Source organism: Cetorhinus maximus, chromosome 23 (genome assembly GCF_964194155.1).
Source record: "Cetorhinus maximus chromosome 23, sCetMax3.hap1.1, whole genome shotgun sequence".
NCBI lineage: Eukaryota > Metazoa > Chordata > Chondrichthyes > Lamniformes > Cetorhinidae > Cetorhinus > Cetorhinus maximus.
In genome coordinates this window covers 6,234,898-6,259,034 of record NC_135901.1, presented here as the reverse complement: position 1 = coordinate 6,259,034, position 24,137 = coordinate 6,234,898, and the positions used below count along the sequence as shown (strand labels likewise).

The 24,137-nt window shown below is 44.8% G+C and overlaps 3 protein-coding genes across 4 annotated transcripts in view; 1 reads left to right on the top strand and 2 right to left on the bottom strand.

Moving 5' to 3' along the window:
- LOC144698213 (uncharacterized) overlaps positions 1 to 24,137 on the bottom strand; it is a 352,133-nt gene that overhangs the window by 103,583 nt on the left and 224,413 nt on the right. The window lies entirely within an intron of this gene.
- On the top strand, positions 2,031 to 20,209 carry LOC144697745 (uncharacterized). The gene is made up of 3 exons (XM_078569752.1): positions 2,031 to 2,104; positions 3,962 to 4,379; positions 17,872 to 20,209. The coding sequence occupies exons 1-3, from the start codon at positions 2,031 to 2,033 to the stop codon at positions 18,814 to 18,816; spliced, it is 1,437 nt and encodes a 478-aa protein (XP_078425878.1). The 3' UTR covers positions 18,817 to 20,209.
- Positions 11,496 to 15,130, bottom strand: LOC144698183 (uncharacterized). 2 transcript variants are annotated; one of them, XM_078570135.1, is made up of 2 exons: positions 15,050 to 15,130; positions 11,496 to 14,168 (listed from the first exon to the last, which is right to left on the bottom strand). In XM_078570135.1, exon 2 carries the CDS (start codon positions 13,803 to 13,805, stop codon positions 12,912 to 12,914), a length of 894 nt encoding a protein of 297 aa, XP_078426261.1. In that variant the 5' UTR covers positions 13,806 to 14,168; positions 15,050 to 15,130; the 3' UTR covers positions 11,496 to 12,911. The 2 variants fall into 2 exon arrangements, with proteins under 2 accessions (XP_078426261.1, XP_078426260.1); XM_078570134.1 differs by having other exon boundaries at positions 14,901 to 15,094.

Below are 24,137 nucleotides of genomic sequence, written 5' to 3'. Positions count from 1 at the left end.
CCATACTGTGAGCTATAATAATGGTATTTTATTCAAGAAACACGTTCGCAGCCAGAGGCTGAATTAAAGTGTGACTTACATCAGAAAATTCATATATAGACAAAATAATCAAGTTAAAAATATAGAAACATGTAAGAATCATGTAGTAAGAAGAATAGACAAGCAAATTCAGATTACAGGGAAGTGGTAATGGATATTAAAAGAAGGAATATGGAATTAAAATTATATTAAAATTACAAATCAATACATCACTTGTATAATACCGGCACTGAAATACACATGGATTTCATCATTTAAATCCTTCATTGAGGACCTGAACCATGTAAGGAATAGGACTAGGTTAGTACCTTTCTGTCTTACATGGATTGGATTTTGTCGAACCTCAGAGTTGCCTTGATTGCCCTGTGCTGCTGATGGTAACCAGTTCTGTATCCATTCTCATTCTTGTGGAAGATGTTGGAACATCTCCCTTGTTTGGAGCTTCAGCCATCTCCAGGAGTTCCCAGGACAATCAATCACCACTGACTAACATTATGCAGCCAGATGGAGTTCAGGGGCTCAGAGGAACATAAAAAATGAGTCCATGCATCTGAGTTCGGAAATACAGTTAAACATGATTCAATGTATAAACTGAACTATTTAAAATCAAAGAAAAGTAATTCTTTGCAATTAACATAATCATTTTCTCCGACATATTCACTTCTCCGGGAAGTGGATAATGTTCATTGTTTTACATTCTACTTTTCTATGACTGTAACCCCTGACTTTCCTCTCCCTGCGAACAGATATGAATGGCGAGTCAGTCTGTCCATAATAAAAATAAAAATACCTGGAAAAACTCAGCAGGTCTGGCAACATCTGCGGAGAGGAACACAGTTAACGTTTTGAGTCTGTATGACTCTTCAAAAGAACTAAGTAAAAATAGAAAAGAGGTGAAATAGAAGCTGGTTTAAGGGGGTGGGTGGGACAGGTAGAGCTGGATAGAGGGCCAGTGATAGGTGGAGATAGCCAACAGATGTCATGGACAAAAGGACAAAGAGGTGTTGAAGATGGTGATATTATCTAAGGAATGTGTTAATTAAGGGTAGAAAGCAGGACAAGCAAGGTACAGATAGCCCTAGTGGGGGTGAGGTGGGGTGGGGTGATGGGAAGGGATCGAAATAGGCTAAAAAGTAACGATAAAACAATGGATGGAAATACATTTAAAAATAATGGAAATAGGTGGGGAAAGAAAAATGTATATAAATTATCAGAAAAAAGGGGGGGGCGGGGGGTGGATCGGAAAGGGGGTGAGGATGGAGGAGAGAGTTTATGATCTAAAATTGTTGAACTCAATATTGAGTCCGGAAGGCTGTAAAGTGCCTAGTCGGAAGATGAATGACTGTCAGATTCTGATGCGATGTTTGATTTGAGGTTCCCATCCACAAATCATCTCCTTCTTTCCCACCCCCCTTTTTTTCCAATAATTTATATAGATTTTTCTTTTCCCACCTATTTCCATTATTTTTAAAAGTATTTCCATCCATTGTTTTATCTCTACCTTTTAGCCTATTTCGATCCCTTCCCCCACCCCCACTAGGGCTATCTGTACCTTGCTTATCCTGCTTTCTACCCTTAATTAGCACATTCCTTAGATAATATCACCATCTTCAACACCTCTTTGTCCTTTTGTCTGTGGCATCTTTTGGCTATCTCCACCTATCACTGGCCCTCTATCCAGCTCTACCTGTTTCCCCCCCTTAAACCAGCTTTTTTTTAACTTCTTTTCTATTTTTACTTTGTTTTGTTGAAGAGTCATACGGACTCGAAACGTTAACTGTTCCTCTCCGCAGATGCTGCCAGACCTGCTGAGTTTTTCCAGGTATTTTTATTTTTATTTTGGATTTCCAGCATCCGCAGTTTTTTGCTTTTAGCCTGTCCATAATGTTCCGCGCGCGTGAACATGTCCCATCCCCATCAGAAGGGCCGTAACGCGCAGGTGCGGAAAGGCCCCGCCCCCTGTGTCCGCCTGCATGCACAGAGCATGCGCGATGTGGCAGCCTCAGGAACAGCGAATGCGGCTCTCAGAGATCGAGAAAGAGCGGCCGGGCCCGGCGGCCGTGCGGTAATTTCCCCGGGCTGGGAGGCTGGGGGTCGGGGGCGAGGGGCTGCCCATTAAAGCGATGCTGCAGCGCCTCCCCCATCCTCGCCGCCGCTTCTCTGTTTCTTCTCCCGTTTCCATCGAGTGCGACTCACAACAAGGGAGCCACCCAGAATGCCCCGCGGCTGGCCCTGGGCGCATGCGCACTCAGCACCTGGGGAAAGGAGCGAGCTGGATAGAGCGGTTTCTGGGGCGCGGGGGATTGTGGGAATCAGCCACCATGAGTCAGTGCCTATCGGTGAGTGTTTTGTTGCAAACTCTGTTTCCTTCTCCACAGATGCTGACTTAGCAAACACTTTTGTAAAAATTTCAGACATCCTGCATGTGCATGTTTTGCTTTTGTTTAATTGTACGCGTTGCTGATAAATCCGAGTATAGAAACACAGACGGACCAATTAAAAGCCGTATTTCAAGTCGGAGACAGTATTTATGTCGACGCTTTATATTTCAAATACAGAAACTTTTACAATTAATTATTGGGACATGGGCATCACGAGCATGACCAGCAACTCTCTCAGCCTCCTTCAAAAAGCACCTTCCAAACCCACGAACTCTACCACCGAGAAGGACAACGGCAGCAGATGCATGGGAATATCACCACCTGCAAGTTCCCCTCTAAGCTACATACCATCCTGATTTGGAACTATATTCCCATTCCTTCACTGTTGCTGGATCAAAATCGTGGAACTCCCTTCCTAACAACACTGGGTGTACCTATAACACATGCACTTCAGCCTTTCCAGAAGGTGACTCACCTCTACCATCTCAAGGGAAGTTGGGGATGGGCATTAAATGCTGGCTTAACCAACGACACCCACGTCTGTGAATGAATTCAAAAAAATATTGACAATCAGCAGTTTCCCCTTGAGAAGGTGATGCTTGATCAATTGCTGCAGTCTGTGTGGTGAAGGTACTGTCACAGTGCTGAGTTAAGGAGTTACAAGATTTTCACCCAGCAACAATGAGGTAATGGCACTGTAAGTGTGAGTCAGCTTGGTTTGCGATTGGAAGGGGAATTTGCGGTTGATACTGTTCCACTGTCCTTTGGGCTGGTGAAGGTTCTCATTCACTCCCTCCCTCTCCCACCTCAGTCTTTCTCCTCCCATCGAGGCTGGATTCTTGTGTAGGTCCAGGCCAGATTCCCTTCACTGAAGGATCAGTTGGGCTTTTAATGACAATGGCAGCTTTCATGGTCACTTTTTCCTAGTGCCCTCCCCACAAGTTACCAGACTCATTCAGCTCAATTTCACAACCTGCTACTGTGTTTATCACTTCTCTTTCTCCCATTTGAATTAATTTTACAGGATATTCGAAGGAGATGATTTGTGGATGGGAACCTCAAATCAATCATCGCATCAGAATCTGACAGTCACTCAATTCATTGGGACACGAACAAGATCAGCTTTTGAACATGGAATCAGAAAGTACTGTTCATAACTGGAAGAAGCCATTCATGTGTTCTCTGTGTGGACGAGGCTTCAGACGATCATATAACCTGTCAAACCACAAGTGTTGTCCAGCTGGGGAGAAACCGTGGAAATGTGGGGACTGTGGGAAGGGATTCAATTACCCGTCTGAGCTGCATATTCATCGCCGCAGTCACACTGGGGAGAGACCATTCACTTGTTCCATGTGTGGGAAGGGATTCACTAAATCATCCCACCTTCTGAGACACCAGCGAATTCACACAGGGGAGAGACTGTTCACCTGCTCCGTGTGTGGGAAAGGCTTCACTAACTCATCCCACCTCCTGTCACATCATCGTATTCATAGTGAGGCAAGACCTTTTCAATGTTCTGACTGTGACAAAAAATATAAAAGGAAGAATGATCTATTGAACCATAAACGCACTCACACCGGGGAGCGGCCATTCACCTGCTCTGTGTGCAGGAAGGGATTCACCCGTTCATTCGACCTCCTGACACACCAACTTGTTCACACTAAGATACCATTTAAATGTCCAGACTGTGAGAAGAGCTTTAAAAACCTTGCTGATCTGCTGATGCACCAACACACACACACCAGGGAGAGACCATTCATCTGCTCTTTCTGTGGGAAAGGTTTCATTTGGATGTCCAACCTACTTAATCACCAGTGGAGTCACACTGGGGAGAGGCCATTCATCTGCTCAGTGTGTGGGAAGGGATTCACTCAATCGTCCACCCTGCTGACCCACCAGCAAGTCCACAGTGGCGAGAGGCCATTCACCTGCCACGTGTGTGGAAAGAGATTCAGTCGTTCATCCACACTGCTGAGGCACCAGCGAGTTCACAAGTGACTGCAGGGGTTGGATTTGGATTCTGTTGTTATTGCTGTAGTTAATCACATCCAGGACTGAACCATGTTCATTCTGACAGTCAGAGTTTGTTGCTGCTGACATTAATAAGCTTGATAGCTGGGTTGCACATTGATGTTCTGTGTAAATATTGACTCAATCAGCTTTGCTTCAGACACACGGTGTTTTGAAGATTTGATTTCCCCAATGATAAGAGGAGACTGATTGATCTTCTGTTCCTGACTGGGCCATTATTTGGGGCCTTTTCTAACTCAAGGTTATTTCTGTTCTCATCGAGTCCATCTTCTCCATATTTAGCTCCGAACTTTCATCAATCCCATAAATCTGTTGAACACATTGGTGAAATCCACCTGATGTTGGTGTCAATTGCCTTTTGGAAGATTTCCCGGTTTTCTTTTTTGAAATTCCATCGTGTTTCTGCTGTTGATGTGATGACAGGATTTTCATTGCCAATGATGGGATGATGGGAAAACCTGTGCTGACTGTTAGGAATTTGTCAGGAATGGTTCTGGAGGTGGTGATTGGGTTTCCTTTGCTTTAGTTGGAGAAGAAGCATAGATCCAAGTTATATTCTCTCTGCCACCTTGATTAATGGAATGTACCTTGAACCCTGACAACAAAAAGGAGGAAGTTATTTTCTAGTAAAGCTCACTGTACAATTGCTTCTCCATTATAGTTGACATCTACATAACCCCACATTGTGTGGTAGATATTGAAGATTCTGAGATGGATGGATGGATGTTGATGAGGAGGAAGCAGTGGGTCAGGTACGATTGTTGGTTTATAGTCATCTGTAGATTGTTAACTCTCCTACACTTATTGCCGTAGTGAAAAGTCCAGAAACACTGGTCTGCTTCAGTTTGGTGCAGCCCTCGATACTTTATTTGATGTAACACACCTGACCAGGGGGTGAAATGTTATTGGGGGTAGGTGGAACCATGATCTTATTGAATGGTGGAGCAGGCTCACGGGGCCGAGTATGTTCATGCCTATGACCGTATTGGGATGGTCATTGCAAGCGATTAGGTCAAAACCTTTAATATGTCCTCTTTGTGTTGAACTGGTGAATGTGTTCGATATGTGTTTCCTGAGGAACCAGGGCATCAATGCTGTGTTTCCTGAGTAACCTTTGGAGAGACTGGCATTTTGAGTGAGAGATGCCTTAGATGTTAAGCTGACATATTGGGATAGCTGGTCTAATGTGTGGTTTTCTTTGGTCCTGAAGAGGACAGTTTCATTTGATTTGCTGCTCTCACCGGAGGTTGATTCAATGACAAGTTCAGAGTCCTTTGCGATGATGTTAGTTGTGATCTATGATCATGTAACAGGATGGGCCCTGAGAAGGCTGTGATCATCCACGCCTGAAGAGCCTCAGACCGGGTCATGGTGGATGCTGCCACCTTCTCAATAGCTGGAAGATTAAAACATCTCCATCATGAGAGATTGATAGATTTCTGATTAACAATAACATAAAAGGTTATGGGGATAGTGTGGGGTAAAAGGCATTGAAGTGTTCGATCAGCCATGATCATATTGAATGGCGGGAGCAGGCTGGATGGGCTGAGTGGCCTTCTCCTGTTCCTATCATGAGACTGTGGAGCTCCTAAACAGACCCTGCAGCACATGGTCAAACATTGTCCTCAGAGGAAATTCACAGGCAGCTTATCAGATATCCACACTGTTACACCAGAAGCTTTGGCCTGGGTGTCTGACTCAGATATTGACATTTAAGGTGGTTTTTGCTTCTACTCCCCGACAGCAGAAGAAAAGAAACCCCAAGCTTGTTCCGTTTGATTATGCTGCTTGTGGGTTACAGGCTGAACTGTAATGTTTCACTTTACACACATCTAGATTTCATTTGCACAACTCTGTAGAGAACAATCTTGTATGAGATTTGAAATCTGTTATTTTCTGTGTTATTTTACCCTTTTGGAACCTGATTTAGTAAAACTACTCCACGTGTACTGTGTGTGAGAACTTTTGAAATGTTCTGATCTTTGTAATTTTCATTGCTGATTTTGATGGTCTCATTGATTTAATCTCTTGTTACGAACATACCTCGTACTATTACCTTAATTGAGCGAATTGTTTCAAATTCTTCCTGTGTCAGCCCTTTAGCCCCTCCATAGCTACCTGTCAATGATCCTTAGTTAAGCTGGGTCTTAGGTGCTGGTCTTAGTGATTGGGGCTGGGGTTAGGAATTGGGCTAGGGTTTGGGTGTCGTTAGCAGTTATTGGTTAGAATTGGGGTCAGTGTTTGCAGCAGTGGTTATTGGTTAGGGTGGTGTCAGTGTTTGGGGTTAGCTGTTATTGGTTCAGATTGGGGTTAGTGTTCGGGGTTATTGATTGGGTTTGGGATCAATGTTTGCAGGTAGTGGTTATTGGTTGGGTTTGGGGTCAGTTTTTGTACGTTCATGGTTATCGATTGGGGTTGGGGTCAGTATTTGTGCGTTCGCGGTTATCGATTGGGATTGGGGTCAGTGGTTGGGATTGGGATTAATGGTTTGGGCTGGCCAATAGGATGTTAGGTTTGGGAGTTAATGATGAGAGTTAGAAACCATAATTGATAACACCAGTATCACTTGACACATCCTTTTCCATTTTTTGTATTTGAACCTCATACAGACGAATCACAAAACAGCTTCATGAATTGTTCATTTGAGGACCCTTGCTTCTGGCTCGAGCCCGATTTCCTCCCTCCTTTCACATCTTGACATTTCGCACAGAAACAAACATCAGGGACATTAGACTGCAGGACAAGAGCAGGTGGATCCAGATGTTGAGCTGCTTACAGCCAATCATCATCCTGCCTGAAAAGAGATTTTGACAATAACCAATCAGCAGCCCCGCTGGTCACCATCTGATTCCATCATCATCGCTTCATCTATTCCTCATCTTTCACCCTCGCTAGAGCTGGTTTCACCACCAGGACCATTCCCCAGACTGAGACTCTCTGATTCCCATTTTATACTCTGTGTTCATGGTCCCTGGATTTGGTGTCTCAGTGTAAGTGGCCCCAACTCTGCTTTCAACCTGACTCTCCAGCCTCTCTCTCACTTTCCATTGACTTCAATGTATCGGAAACTGACAGCTGGATCCTATCGGCATTTGAAAGATATTTACAAAATGATTCAGGATTTCATATATTTGGGATCTTTCTCTGTTCCATCTACTCGAGATGTTGGATACAGGCTTTCCCCTGGGAATATTGATCTGCAGTATTGGGCCCTGATGTGTTTAATTGCTCATCTTGTTGACTCTAAATGTTGAAATTTGTGGTTTCAGACACCAGAAAATTAAGCTACAACAGATTGTTTTTTACCGACTTTATTAACATCCTGGGAATAATAGAGTATGATTACTTTTTCTTTATAACAGTGATAATACAGAACTCTCTTCTTCTCAGCTGTGATCTAACAAACTGTGGCTACTCAGGAGATATTTAAATTTAACTTGTTCACTACATTCATGATCTGACTCTGCTCAGCATATAACAAGGATATCTGTGCATTGTTCTGAGTGTAAGCACAAGGCTGTGTCACTATCACACACAAATACCGTTTCCTTGGTTCACATCTCCATACAAAGACCAGCTCTTCTACACATCCCCCTTCTACACAATTGCAGCAGACATGGGCAAGGATGTGAGACTCATTAATATACACCCTCATTTCATAACAGGAACAAAAGGTTCAGTCATTTTACATTTCAGGCAGAATACAGAACCACACTGATAGTTTAACAGAGTCTCATGAGCCTGCAGGCTCCTGTTAAAACAGAGCAGTACAGGAGCACACCAGCAATTTAACAGAGTCTCATCAGCCTGCAGGCTCTTGCTAAATACATACACAAGGGAATGGCAGTAGAGTGTTAATTCTACTGGACTAGTGATCCAGAGACCTGGATGATTGTCTGGAGACATGAGTTTGAATCCCACTGAGGGTATCTGGGGATAAATTTAATTAATTCATAAACTTGGAATAAATCTAAAAAGGCTGGTCATGATGATCATAAAACTATCAGATTTTTATAAAGCCTCATGTGGTTCCGAATGCTCTTTAGGGAAGGAAATCGGCCGTCCTTACCTGGCCTGCCGACATGTGACTCCAGGACCACAGCAATGAAGCGGACTCTGAAATGGCCGAGCCATTTAGTTGTATCAAAGTTCTACAGAAATTAATAAAACCAGACAGATCACCCTCAATGACCCTGCAAAGTCCTCCCTATAACAGCTGGACTTTGTGTCAATTTCTGTCAGATCTAGGGTTTGCTTTAACTTAATTGTAAAACTTAAGTCAATTACAATTATTAGACTTGAGTTGGGAGAGCTGATATAAAAGGACTTTCAGTTCTGACTCACTACAGGATCATGCTTCTTACAAGTGAGCTGTCACGAGCTTCACAGAATTTACTAAGTTAATCATAATAATTACAAAATGCTAAACTTACCAAAGGCAGTGGAAACAGTCGGTTCACTTTGGAACACTCGCTCATGACTTCTGGCCAACTGTCATGTTGTCTCTTGTTCTGTTGACTGTAATCTATCTTCTTCCTGCTCATCTTCCTGGAGCTGCAGCTATGCTCCTGAAAGCTGGTGCTTATTAACCCTTTCTAGACACAGCCCCTGTGCACGATCAGTAGTGTTCCTGAACTCTGGTTCAGACGATGCATGATCAGTCCGATTGGTTTAGGTGGTGCGTGATTAGTTTCTGATGGGTCATCTACTGATGCCATTTCATTTAATCTCCTGACTCTCCACACTCTAATGTGTCAATAACTTGTGGGACTGTGCCCCTCATTATAGATTTTCCTGTCATTTCATGAAATTTTGTAGCTTTCTACTGAGATAATCGGATGCCTTAAGATGTTTTCTTTGTCCACTTATTTGAGATAAGAAAGCATGTGGAGTCAAGTCCTAATGGTTAACACTTTGAGGGAGGCGGTGGCATAGTAGTATTGTCACTGGACTAGTATTCAAGAGACCCAGGGTAATGCTTTAGGGACCCAGGTTCGAATCTCACCACGGCAGATGGTGAAATTTGAATTAAAAGTTTGATAACGACTGCAAATCCATTGTTGTAAAAACCCATCTGGTTCACGAATGTCCTTACGGGAAGGAAATCTCCTGTCCTTACCTGGTCTGGCCTACATGTGGTTCCAGACCTGCAGCAATGTGGTTGGCTCTTAATGCCCTCTGAACGAGGGCAATTAGGGATGGGCAATAAATGCTGGCCTAGCCAGCAACACTCACATCCCATGAATGAATAAAAAAAAACTCGGGCTCATTGTCCCAAATGCCTAATTGATGTTTAGAAATCCTGTAGAGTTCTCATTAGGGCAGGCGCCTATCAATATGTTTTGGTTAAAGAAACTGCTTGCTGGTGTATGTTTTCGTAGTGGCTGCCAGGGATTGGAACACAGTTTATTAAAAAGGTACAAAGTGGCACACAGCCTTAAACTGATACCGAAAATACAAAGTTACTTCGCACCTAAAATCGACAGGTAGTGTGCATAAAATCAGTGTATAAAGGTGATCAGTGTGTCAAAGTTGAGATCGCAAGATACACATAAAAGTGCATACAATTGATACATTTAATTGATACATTTAATTGATACATGTTCATAAGTAATATGAGTCAAAAGAACTACAGAGCTACAAAAACTGATTGGAGCACTTAATTCTTTAAGTTTACAGAACCAGGTTATATATTGTTCAGGAAAGTGACTGCTTCTTTGAAAACACGACAAGTTAAAAGGATAAACTGATTTAAGACATAAGGCTAAAGGTTTGAAACCCCACAGCTGTTTTCTTCACACAATAGGGTCTTCTACCTCAAGAATAGCTTATCAGTGTCAATGGCTGGGGAGTTAACGGTTCCAGACCTTAGCTCATCCAACCAAGACGGGGTTTGCAGTATTTACTCTGTAATTAAACCATAAAAGTGTAGCTTTGCACCAGCCTAGGGCCATGGGCTGTATTTCACTTGTCAAGTAAGGATGCAGCTACAGACAAAGAGCCAGTCACATGCTACCAGTGTTCTACATCGATTACAATTAAGCAGAATATCATATTAGGTTAGTTGATTAATACACTTCAATTCCTTGATCATTACACATAACTAAACTAGAAACTAATTATTAAACATGAACTTGGCTACAATCTCACGGACTAGTCAAGCAACAGCCTGACACAGTCACACTCAGAGACAGGCCCTAACAGAGATGGCAGCACAGAGGTATACAGGGTGAGACAGTGGCCCTGGGAGTCCTCCACCTTGACTCCAGTCCCCATGAAGTCTCATGGCACCAGGTCAAACATGGGCATGGAAATCTCATGCTGACTGCCTTCCCTCAGCTGATGAATCAGTGCTCCTCCATGTTGAACACCACTTGGAAGAAGCACTGAGGGTGGCAAGGGCATTGAATGTACAGTGGGTGGAGGAATGTCCATCACCAAGACTGGCTCACTCACACCAATATCGACTGAGCTGGCTGAGTCCTAAAGGACATAGCTGCTAGACTGGGTCTGCGGTCAGTGGTGAGGGAACCAAGAGGGAAAAACCTACTTGACCTCGTCCTCATCAATCTACGTGTTGCAGATCCTTCTGTCCATGACACTATTGATAGGAGTGACCACCACACAGTGCTCATCCACTTTCGGGTTGACAAACTGTAACTGGTGGAGTGTCACAAGGATCAGTGCTGGGGCCTCAACTATTACCATCTGACTAGGATGAAGGAATCAATTGTGTTATAATCAAATTTGCTGATGATACAAAGAGGTAGGAAAGCAAGTTGTGAGGAGGATATAAAGATATAGATAGGTTAATTGAGTGGGCAAAAATTGTGGCAGGTATAATGTGGTAAAATGTGAGGCTGTCTACTTTGGCAGGAACAATAGTAAAACCATATGATTTAAATGGGGAGAGACTGCAGAATGCTGCGGTACGGAGGGATCTGGGTGTCCTGGTACATGAATGACAGAAAGGTAGCATTCAGGAATAGAAAGTAATTAGGGAGGCATTTTTGAAAGGGGGCTGAAGTATAAAAGTAAGGAATGACTGTACAGATCATTGGAGAGAGCACAGCGAGGGAACTGGGCACAATTTTCATCCCCTTACTGAATGAGAGATATACTTGCATTGGAAACAGTTCAGAGAAGGTTCACTATACTGATTCCTGGAATGAAGGGATTGTCCTATGAGGAAAGGTTGAGCAGGTTGGGCCTATACTTGTTGGAGTTTAGAAAAATAAGAGGTGATCTTATTGAAACAAGATCCTGAGGGGGCTTGACAGGGAAAATGTTGGGAGGATGTTTCCTTTCGTGGGTGAATCTAGAACTAGGAGGCACAGTTTAAAGATAAGGGGTCTCCTTTTTAGGACAGACACAAGAAGGAATTTCTTTGCTGAGGGTCATTAGTCTTTTGAATTCTCCTTCCCAGAGAGCAATGAAGGCTGGATCACTGAATATATTCAAAGCTGAGTTGGACATGTTTTTGATTGACAAGAGAGTCAAGAGTTATGGGAGCAGTCAGGAAAGTGGGAGTTAATGCAACAATCAGATCAGCCATGATCGGAGCAGACTCAAGGGGCCAAATGACCTACTCCTGCTTCTAATTCTTGTGATTTTATAAGACAAAGTCCCGTGTTCACACTGAGGATACCGTCCATCATATTGTGAGGCACTATCACCATGCTAAATGGGATAGATTCAGAATAGGTTGAAATATAAACTGGGCATCCATGAGGTGCTGTGGGTCATCAGTAGCAGCAGAATTGTATTCAGCCACAATCTGTAACCACATGGTCCACATATCCCTCACTCTACCATTACCATCAAGCCAAGGGACCAACCCTGGTTCAACACAGAGTGTAGGAGCAGCACCAGGCATTCCTAAAACTCAGATTCCAATCTGGTGACCCTACACGATGGAACAATGTGCATTCTAAACAGTGGAAGCAGCATGCTCGAGGCAGGGTTAAGCGATCCCACAAACAACGGATCAGATCACAGATCAACCTGCCACATCCAGTCAAGAATGGTGCTGGACAAGTAAACAACTAACAGGAAAAGTAGGTCCCCACAATCATCACCATCCTCAATGATGGCGGAGCCCAGCACATCAGTATAAAAGACTGGGTTTTGTGTTTAGTGATCCCGGGAGTGTTACCAATACCTTTCCTGGACACCAAGGCTAGGAGGGACAGTTTGGAAGGTATGGGACTTGTCCGTGAGAGTAATTAAAGGCATGATAACTGAAATAATCTAGAGTTAGAAAGGAGAAAAGGCTCCAAAAATGGAGCAGTTAGCAACTGGACATCAATTAATCTCATATTGGAGAAATCAAGGTCTCGAAAGTGTGCCTGTAACAATATTAGTTCACTTGACATTTATCCAGAATATTAAATTCCAGCTCAGTTATACGGGTTACTTACATCAGCTGAAACAAAGCCCAGCTGTCTGAATGAACATGGTTCATTCCTGGATCTGATTAACAGCAGCAATAACAGCAGAATCCAGTCCCTGCAGACTATTGTGAACTCGCTGGTGTGTCAGCAGGTGGGATGAGCGAGTGTATCCCTTCCCACAGTCGGAGCAGATGAACGGTCTCTCCCCAGTGTGAACTCGCTGGTGTCTCAGCAGAACACTTGTGGTTTTAAAGCTCTTCTCACATTCAGAACAATTGAAAGGTTTCTTATCAGAGTGAACAAGTTGGTGTGATCTGAGGCTGGTTAAATAAATGAATCCTTTTCCACACAAGGAGCAGGTGAATGACTTCTCCCCAGTGTGAACTCGCTGGTGTTTCTGGAGGCTGGATGACAGAGTGAATCCCTTCCCACACACTGTGCATCTGAATGGCCTCTCCTCATTGTGAACCCGCTGGTGGATCAGCAGATCGCTTGTGGTTTTATAACTCTTCTCACAGTCAGAACATTTGAAAGGTCTTTTATCTGTGTGAACTAGTTGGTGTGTAGCGAGGTGGGATGACCGAGTGAATCCCTTCCCACACACAGAGCAGATGAACGGCCTCTCCCCAGTGTGAGTGCGTTCGTGTTCAATGAGATTCTGTGATCTTTTAAACACCTTCCCGCAGTGAGAGCAACTGAACTGTTTCTCGGTGTGAACAACCTGGTGCCTGATCAGGTCCTTGGAGCTTTGAAAGCTGTTCTCACTGTCCGAGGGGTTACACAGCCTCTCATCAATGTGAACTTGCTGGTGGGTCTGCAGGTGGGATGACTGAATGAATCCCTTCCCACACACGGAGCAGGTGAATGGCCTCTCCCCACTGTGACTGCGTCGATGCATTTCCAGCAGGGATGGGTAATTGAATCCCTTCCCACAGTCCCCACATTTCCACGGTTTCTCCATGGTATGGGTGTCCTTGTGTCTCTCCAGGTTGGTCGATCAGTTGAAGCCTCATCCACGCACAGAGCAAATGTACAGATCTCCCCACTGTGGACAGTGTAATGTTTTTTCAGGCTGTGTAACTGGTTAAAGTTCAGTTCACTGAAACACACTCACTCGGATGTGTGGGTGTCTCGGTGCTTTTCCAGTCACACCGATGGTTGAATTCTTCTCCCCCAGACAGAACAGACAAACATTTCTCCTTCCACCTTTTAAATGTTCAAAGGCCGTTGATATTCAGGTCCTGATGAATTGAGTGGCTCGGTCAGATCTTGATCTGATGTTTGGTTTGAGTTTCCCATCAGCAAGTCCTCTCCTTCTAATCCTCTGTAAATAGAGTTGACAGAGTCAGTATCACGATCAGTGCAGGATAGAAATTCAGAACAGACTGTTCTTGTTAGACTTATTTCTGTGGAACATTCTTTCCACTTGTTTTCTCAAACACGTGATCCAATCAAAGTAAAAGAAACTAAAATTGGCAACAAAGTTCCATCAAAAGTGAAGAGAGCCTTCCCAACTAAACCAGAATATTGTTTCCAGTGTCTATGAGACACTTTGTACCCTGAGGTACCACCGGTTGTGGGAGGTATCAAGTCTATCGGTGGACACCGCATGTTCCTTGTCCAAGGCCACTCGGGCACAGACAAAACCATGGAAGAGAGGCCAGCAGCCATAGATACCACCCACCCTTGATCTCCAAAATGCTGTTTTAACCGAGAGCAGCTCCAGTAGAAGATCCTCTGTCTTAACCACCTCCCACTGGGCAGCAAGATCAGGAGCCTGGGGCTGAAGCGTAAACTAACATGGAAGAGCAGCCCCTCAGGTAACCATACATGGCTGCTACCTCTCAGACTGAATATATACATGGTCTCCTCTGGGCTGCAAACATCACCTGCAGTCTGGGAATAGGTGAAGCTGTTTAAAAAACTGGAGCGGCTGTTTGCACTACCCGGGCACTAGGACTCGGCAGGGAACAGAGATTCTGAAGCCCCGCCCACTCTACCCAGTCGCCAACGCATGCGCTCTACTCCTCGCTGAACAAAGATGGCGGCAGTTCACCTGGGCCACTTCTCGAGAAAAGGACTCGAAGCTGCAAACCCGGGACCTGCAAATTCTTATTCGAGGTGTGAGGCCTTCAGTAGGTGTTTCGAAACCGTCCCTGTCGACCCGCCGGCTCTATCGGTCCCTCCGCGTTTCAATTTCCTTACCGGTTGCAGATGAGACAAAAGAGCGTCTCTCCCCACCGCCATCACTCTCACTGCGCATACTCCAAACAGATCGGACCTGCGCCTGCGCACCACTCCTGTGGTTTGGATGGGGGAACATTCACCACCGCGGGGAATGCTGGGTAATGACCCCGCCATTACAGGTCCTCATTAGTGTTTTTTCAACTGATGGGCAGATTGAGGCGGGAGGCAATAATTAAAATTGGGAACAAAATTATGCATCAACTCAAGTGCATGGACCCTCCATTAACCACGAGAAAGAAGGGGAGTGGGAATTGGTGGGGCATTGTCCATCTCAGCATTGAAAATAGAAACATGAGGGGGAAATCAATTTGTATATTTTTTACAAACATCGACATGCAAAGAGAGAGATGCATGACCTTGGAAACCCTCATCCACGTGGCACAGAATGTCTGAAACTCATAATCAGAGCCTCAGGAAATCAAAATACTGACAACATTTAAACTACTCTGTTGTTTTCCAGAGACCCAGGGGACTGGGGTTCAAATCCCACCACGGCAGATGATTAAATTTAAATTTAATAAAAATCCGGAATTAAAACTCTGATGAGGACCATGAAATCATTGTTGATTGTCATAAAAACCTAACTGGTTCACTAATCCCCTTCAGGGAAGGAAATCTGCCATCCTTACCTGGTCTGGCCTACATGTGACTCCAGATCCACAGCAATGTGGTTGACTTTTAAATGCCCTCTAAACAAGGGCAATTAGGGATGGGCAATAATTGCTGGCATAGCCAGCGACGCTCACATCCCCAAAAAAAAGAATGTTTTAATGATAACTTGTCTACCAGGGGTTCCAACTGACTCACTTGACTGGCCAACTCAGGTTCCAGGCCTCAATTGCTCCAATTGGTGAACTCGCTGCTTCCTTGCTCCTCGGGCCTCTGAGTTCCTCTTGCTGTTGTTTCCCAGGACAGTCAATGCCTGCTCTCCAACACGGCCCTGTCAGATGGAGATCAGGGGCTCAGAGGAAGAAAATAAAATGAGGCGGTGAATCTGAATTGGGAAAAACAATGAGAGAAACAGGATTCAATGGAGAAACTGAGCGGGGGGTGAGCACAGCCTCAGGAGCAGCGAGTGCGGCTCTCCGAGGCTGAATGGGAGCGGCCGGGCCCGGCGGCCGTGCGGTGATCTCCCCGGGCTGGGGGCTGCTGGGGGTCGGGGCTGCCCATTAAAGCAATGCTGCAGCGCCTCCCCCATCCTCGCTGCCGCTTCCCAGTTTCTTCTCCCATTTCCACCGAGTCCGACTCACAACAAAGGAGCTGCCCAGAATGCCCCGCGGCTGGCCCTGGGGAAAGGCGTGAGTTGGTTAGAGCGGTTTCTGGGGCGCGGGGGATTGTGGGAACTGTCGGTAATTGTTTTATTCGAGGCTGAGGAAAGGTCAACGACCTGAAATGTTAACTCTGTTTCTCTCTTTCCACAGATACTGCTTGACCTATTGTGTTTCCCTGCATTTTCTCTTATTGCATTTCAGATTGCTCGAATCCACTGTATTTTGCTTTTGTTCTATTGCAGGCTGAATCCAGAAACACAGACAGACCAGGTTTGAATCAGGATAGTGTTGGATGCAGAAGCACATTGAACTGAAGTGGAGATGGAGGTGAGGCTGCTGGGTTTAACCCATAGGACTAGAACTTAGCTGCAGGAGAAGGACATTCAGCCCTTCAAGCCTGCTCCACCATTCAATAAGATCATGGCTAATCTGGTTGTGGTCTCAACTTGAATTTCCTGTCTGCCCTTGCAACACTTGACTCCCTTGTCTATCAACAATCTGTCTAACTCTGCCTTGAACAATGACCCAGCCTCTATTGTGCTCTCGGGAAGTGAATTCCATAGGCTAACGAACCTCCTCATCTAAGTCTTAAATTTCTCATCTCTTATTCTTAAACTGCGTCTCCAGGTTCTAGTCTCCTCCACTGCTCTGAAACCCAGAGGACTTGTTGAGCCCAACAATTTCCAATGTGGGAAGCTAAAGGGAGGTAGATTCTAGGAGAAATTAGTTTATTAAACTGACGCGGTTCCTATACTGCAACAGAAAACAGTATTGTTTTATTAACAAGTTTATGTGTAGAGTCTTTTAATCCATTTGGCAAGTACAGAAAATTTTCACTTCATTCATGGGAATTGGGCATCACCAGTGAGACCAGCACATATTGTCAATTCCCAGTTTCCCATTGAAAATGTGACGGTGGGCCTTCTTGTTGAACGACTGCAGTCAGTGTGGTGAAGGTCCTGTCACAATTCTTCTTAGTAAGGAGTTACTAGATTTTCACCCAGTGACGATGAAGGAACAGGGATATATGCCTGACTCAGAATGGTGTGTGACTTGAAAAGGATGATGGTATATGTATGCACCTGCTGCCCTTGTCTTTGTAGATGGTGGAGGTGACAGGTTCTGTCAAACGTCTGGTAGAGGTGCAGATGTAGAAAACCTCCACTGCTGCCACCTCCCAATTCTCTCCCTGTTCTGTAGATCCAAACCTGATAGCAGGTTCCCTTCGCTGGAGGACAACAGTATACAGTTGGGTCTTTACAATAATCCGGCAGCTTTCATGGTCTCTTTTCTAATGCTGGCCCCATGAATTCTGCTCAATTTCACAACCTGTCTTTTTGTTTTTGTGTTCTCTCTCACACTCTCTTTTTCCTTTTTTCTATTTGTTTTACCAAATATTAAAAGGAGAGAATGTACAGATGGGAAACCCAAACCTAACATCACATCGGGATCTGACAGAGCTGCTCAATTCCTCTGGATTTGAATATCATCGGCCTTTGAACATGGAAGGAACTAGCACTGTTCACAGTGGGGATAAACCGTACACGTTTTGTGTGTGGACGAGGTTTCAGTCGATCATGTGGCCTGTCAAAACACAGGCGGAGTCACACTGGGGAGAAACCATGGAAATGTGGGGATTGTGGGAAAGGATTCAATTATGCCTCTGAGCTGAAAGGTCATCGACGCAGTCATACGGGGGAGAAGCCTTTCACCTGTACTGAGTGTGGGAAGGCATTTGTTCATTCATCCACCCTGGTGACACACCAGCGAGTTCACACTGGGGAAAGGCCATTCACCTGTTCCCTGTGTGGGAAGAGATGTATGTTTTTATCTGGGCTGCTGAGACACCAGCAAGTTCACAATGATAAGAGACAGTTTAATTGCTCTGACTGTGATAGGAGCTTTAAATGTCCATATGGACTGAGGGAGCACCAGCGCATTCACACTGGCTACTCACCATTCAGCTGCTCTCACTGTGGGAAGAGCTTCAGGCGATCGTCCAGCCTGTTGATACATCAGCGAGTTCACACTGGGGAGAGGCCGTTCACTTGCTCTGTGTGTGGGAAGGGATTCATTAATTCATCCAATCTGCTGATACACCGGCGAGTTCACACCGGGGAGAGGCCTTTTAAATGCTCAGACTGTGGGAAATGTTATAAAAGTTCTGGAGACCTGGCGCACCATCAACCAGTTCACTCTGACGAGAAACCGTTCAGGTGCTCTCACTGTGGGACTGGGTTCAGGCAATCATCTGACCTCACTGTACATCAGCGAGTTCACACTGGGGAGAGACCATTTACCTGCTCAAAATGTGGGAAGAGCTTTGCTCGTTCATGCAATCTGTGGAGGCACCAGCAAGTTCACACTGGGGAGAAGCCTTTCACCTGCTCTGTGTGTGGGAAGGGATTCACTCGTTCTTCCACTCTGCTGATGCACCAGCGAGTTCACAAGTGACTGCAAGGGTTTGACTCTGCTGTTAACCACATCCAGGACAGAACCATGTTCATTCTGAGAGTTGGGATCTGTTTCTGATGATTTTGATAAACTGCAGTCTAGTTACAATTGTTCAAATTCTGGATAAGTGTCAAATCAGCTTTGTATTAAACAGTGTGTTGTGTCTTTTTAAAAGCACGAAGACAAGTTAGTTCCTTTTGAAATGCTCTTTTTGTTCTTTCACAACAGCCAGTTTGTGCACAGCAAGATCCCACAAATAGTAATGAGACAAATGACCAATTAATCCAGATTTTTGTTTTTTAGTGGTGTTAGTTAAAACACGAATGTTGGTCCCACTGCACCAGGAGAACTCCCCTCTGGGTAGTTGTTAAGGTCTTCTGAGTTGAGTGCGGAGCTGATTGAGCTGCTGGGCCTGCAGTGTACCTTGAAGAACATCTGTCTGGGATCTTTCCTCTTAATTCTCTGACTCCCAGTTGTTTCTGCAGCAAAATAGGTAACTTTGAATATCAATTTCAATTTAATCTTTGGAGCAAAATCGACAACTTTTAATCAGCTGTAAAACAGAAAGAAAGTTCCTGTGTTCATTTCGCACCTTTCATATCCTCAGAACATCCCAACGGGATCCACAGTCAATGATACATTTTGGAAGGAAGAATGAGGAGAGGCAGTATAAACTAAATGGTACAATTTTAAACAGAATGCAGGAACAAGAACACTTTGTATATAGAGAAATATTTGGAGGTAGCAGGGCTATTTGATAAGGCTTTCATAAAGCACAAAGGATCCTGTCTTCATTGAAATAGGCTCAGAGTACAAAAGCAAGGAAGCTATAGTAAACTTTTATTAAACCACTGGTGAGACCTCAGCTGGATTTCATGACCAATCTGGGCACCTCAGTTTAGAAAGGACGTCACTATCTCAGAGAGGGTGCAGGAGAGATTCAACAGAATTATACCAAGGATGAGGGATTTCAGTTCTGTGAAGGGACTGGAGAAGTTGGGATTTCCCTCCTGAGAGCAAGGAGGTTATGGAGAAATTTAATGGTGGTGTTCAAAATGCTGAGAGGTTTCGACAGGTAGATAGGAAGAAAATGTTTCCACTGCAGGACAGTCAGTTAGCTCTGGAATTCCTTCCATAAACATCTCCACCTCACTTTCCTCCTTTAAGATACTCCTTAAATCCTACCTCTTTGATGAAGTTTTTGGTTTCATCTGCCCTGTTAATCATTACATGGCTTATTGTCAAATGGTGATTGATAATTCTCCTGTGAAATACTTTGGGATGTTTCACAATGTTAAAGATGCTACATAAATACAAGCTGTGGATGTGAGAGTCATACTGGATTATGGATTATAAATTGTACAAACATTAAAAAAGGAAAAGAGGATTTAAATCTGTCTGGTCTTTGATTACCTCTCCTCCAGATCCAAACAAATGTATTAAACAACAACACTGAAGCAGTCACTGTCCAAATGCAACAAGACCTGGGCAATATGCAGGCTTTGGCTGACAAGTGGCAAGTAACATTCGTGCCTCACAAGTGCAGGGCAATGACCATCTCCAACAAGAGAGAGTCTAACCATTGCCCCTTGACATTCAATGACATTACCTTCACTGAATCCTCCACTATCAACATCCTGGAGGCTACCATTGACCAGAAACTGAACTGGACGAGCCATATAAATACTGTGGCTACAAGAGCAGTCAGAGGTTAGAGATCCTGGGGCGATTAGCTCACCTCCTGACTCCCCAAAGTTGTCCACCATCTGCAAGACACAAGTCAGGAGTGTGATGGAATGCTCTCTGCTTGTCTGAGTGAGTGCAGCTCCAACAGCACTCAAGAAGCTTGACACCGTCCAGGTCAAAGCAGCCTGCTTGATTGGCACCCCATCCACAAACATTCACTTCCTCCACCACTGACGAACAGTGGCCACAGTGTGTACCATCTCCATGATGCACTGCAGAAACTTGCCAAGGCTCCTTAGACAGCACCTTCCAAACCCACAACTGCTACTATTTAGAAGGACAAGGGCAGCAGATACATGGGAACACCACCAACTGGAAGTTCTCCTCCAAGCCACTCACCATCTTGATTTGGAAATATATCACCGTTCCTTCACTGTCGCTGGGTCAAAATCCTGGAACTCCCTCCCTAACAGCACTGGGTGTACCTACACGCAGGGACTGCAGTGGTTCAAGAAGGTAGCTCACTGCCACCACCTCAAGGGTAATGAGGGATGGGCAATAAATGGTGGCCGAGCCAGTGATGCCCACATCCCGTAAATGAATAAAAAAAGGGCATGGTGGCACATAAGTAAAATATTGCAGATGCTGAAAATCTGAATTCAGAAACAAACAGAAAATGCTGACATCCAGTGGTATCTGCTTTTACTTCAGGGAAAAGTGGGACTTCGTTCCAGTGGGACTAAATCCCTGTCTCCTTGGGACTGAACCCTTTGTACCAGTGGGACTAAATCCCTGTCTCCTTGGTACTGAACCCCTTGTACCAGTGGTACTCAACCCTGGTCTCCATGGGATTGAAACCTCAGCCACCAGCTCTTGTTGCCCTAAACTCCACACCCCTGCGTTGTGATTGTTTTTGACCGAGTGGACCCCAGACTCTTGTGCTGCAGTTTTTTGTTACCCTCCTTCCACTGTTCTGAAACAGCTTTTGCCCCTCAAATCTCCGTGCTGCCAGAGAAAACCAAAGTTTCAATAGGAGATTCACTGCTTCAATGGTGTGTGTCTGTTCCCAGAATGTACAGCAGGACAGAAAGTCTGCCACTTAGTCTGTCAGAGGAACTCTCCTTGGTCACGTGCAGCATTGTTTGTACTTTTCCTCAAGTGGATAAGGGGTTTGTGCTGTGGTCCCAGTGGTGGAGTTTGGCTGCATCAGGGCCCTCCCCTGTCCTGAGCCGGTTCAGCAAGGACCACTATCATCGTGGCAGTTCAAACCATTCAGCAGATGGGGATTGTCACGAGGAACTTGTCAGTGACTTTCTGTGGTTCCATTGCTTGATCCAAAGGATGTCTGCTGGTAGATCTTGCTCAGGAAGGGTGCTCCATATGGGGCAGTGAGATGGACTGCGGGCAGTAGATAGGTTGAACTGGTCATCATGGAGCGGTTAGTGAGGTGCAGCATGAATGGTTTCAACCAGTTTGTGGGTTTTAATCAGTTGGCGGATATGTGGCAGAGTGATGTTTGTGAGGACAGGAAGCCAGGGGAAGGGTGTTGAGTGCAGAGTTCCAGTTACGATGTGCATTGACAGTGAGATAACAGCAAACAACAATATAAACCTCCAATAACAGCCTCCACCGCTTCCCTCCGAGCCGGATCACAACAAAAACCTGAGAGCAGAGGCAGTCCCAAAATCCAGGAGAGGCAGAGAGTGTCAGTAAATGTAGGAGAAATGGAGACTGGTCAGGGAGCGTCTGTAAATGTAGGAGAAATGGAGAGTGGTCAGGGAGTGTCTGTAAATGGAGAAGACTGGTCAGGGAGCGTCTATGAATGGAGGAGAAATGGAGACTGGTCAGGGAGTGTCTGTAAATGGAGGAGAAATGGAGACTGGTCAGGGATCATCTATAAATGAAAGAGAAATGGAGACTGGTCAGGGAGCATCTGTAGGTGGAGCAGAGATGGAGACCGGTGAGGGAGCATCTGTAAATGGAAGAGAAATGGAGGCTGGTCAGAGACTGTCTGTGATTGGTGATGACAGTTCTCTTATCTCAACTCTCAAATGCCTGACATTCTAGGGGAGTACAAAGAAAATGCTTCAAAGACACTCTGAATGTCTCCTTGAAGCACAGTGACTTTGGCCTTCGTGACTGGGAGGAGTTTGTTACCAATTGTTCAGAATGGCAACAACTTATCCATCCAGCTGCCTCACGCTCTGAGTCCCAACAGCTTAATGAAGAGGCAGAGCAGTGGCAGAAAGGGAGAAAAAAAGGAAGCAATCCTGCACTCTGGATCTCACTACCTCGTAGAACATCCGCCCCATGTGCCCAACAATCTGTGGGTTAAGAATCAGCCTGTTCAGTCACATGATGACCCATGGCAGAAACTCGTGACCCTGAGTAGGCATTATCCTCAAAATGAGGGAATGCTGATGACCTTCCAGAGGAGGAGGTCATGAAGGTGTGACAGGAGATGGGAATTCCTGTGCTTGAACAGTTCACCTGGAATTACTTCCTTGCTGGGAGCCTTTCTGCTTGCTATGCAATCAATGGACTTTTCCAGCTCAAATGAAGGAGGTTTCTGGTCCAACTCAACCATGACAGGAAGCTGCAGAAGTGAGTCAAACAGAGACTGGGAGATGTCTGTCTCACGGGAGTACAGCTCACAGTAATGTTCAACCCAGCGGGACATCTGTTTACTTCTGTCAATGAGTACATCATCTGCCAATTTCAAATGGGTTGGACCAAGCGCCCTCTTGATCCGATCATACACAGCACATACATTTCCTTTGTCACAGTCAGTTTGGATTTCTTGGTGTCGGCTGTTGCAGTGTTTATTTGCACAGTATCTCCCTGTCTTTTGCACAACTGTCTTGGATAATTTTAAGTTACGCTGCGTTCAAGCTGTTGGGTTTATGTTGTGTATCAGGTAGGCTTTGCTTTTTGCTTCAATGACAGATGTCATCTCTGCTGAGTAGGTCTCAAACCAGTCTTTGTTGTGGGTTCCACCTTTACCAAATGTTGCTGCTGCTGTATCAGAAATAGAAACATAGCAAATAGAAGGAGTAGATCATTCTACCCTTCAAATCTGCTCTGCCATTCAATATGACCATGGCTGATCCTCTATCTCAACACCATACACCTGCTCTCTCCCCACACCCCTTAATGCCTTAAATATATTCAGCGACTTGACCTCCACAAGCTTCTGTGGTAGAGAATTCCACAGGTTCACCAACCTCTGAGTAAAGAAGTTTGTCCTCATCTCAGTCCTAAATAACCGACCCCTTATCCTGAGATTGTGACCCCTTGTTCTCGACCTCCCAGTCAGAGGAAACATTATCCCTGCATCCAGTCTGTCCAGAGTTTTATATGTTTCAATGAGGTCCCCTCTCATTCTTCCAAACTCCAGTGAATACAGGCCAAGTCGACCCAATCTCTCATTATATGACAATCCTGCCATCCCAGGAATCGGTCTGGTAAATGATTGATATCAGTGATTTCAAAGCTTCACCAATATCAATGCTGATTGATAAAACTTTTATTGATGTGCCTGTAAAATGTTTCACTATTTTGTTTCATGATGAAACTAATTTGTTCAATTTGATTTCATAATGAAGCTGCCTCTATGAAAAATGTGCAAGTCAGTA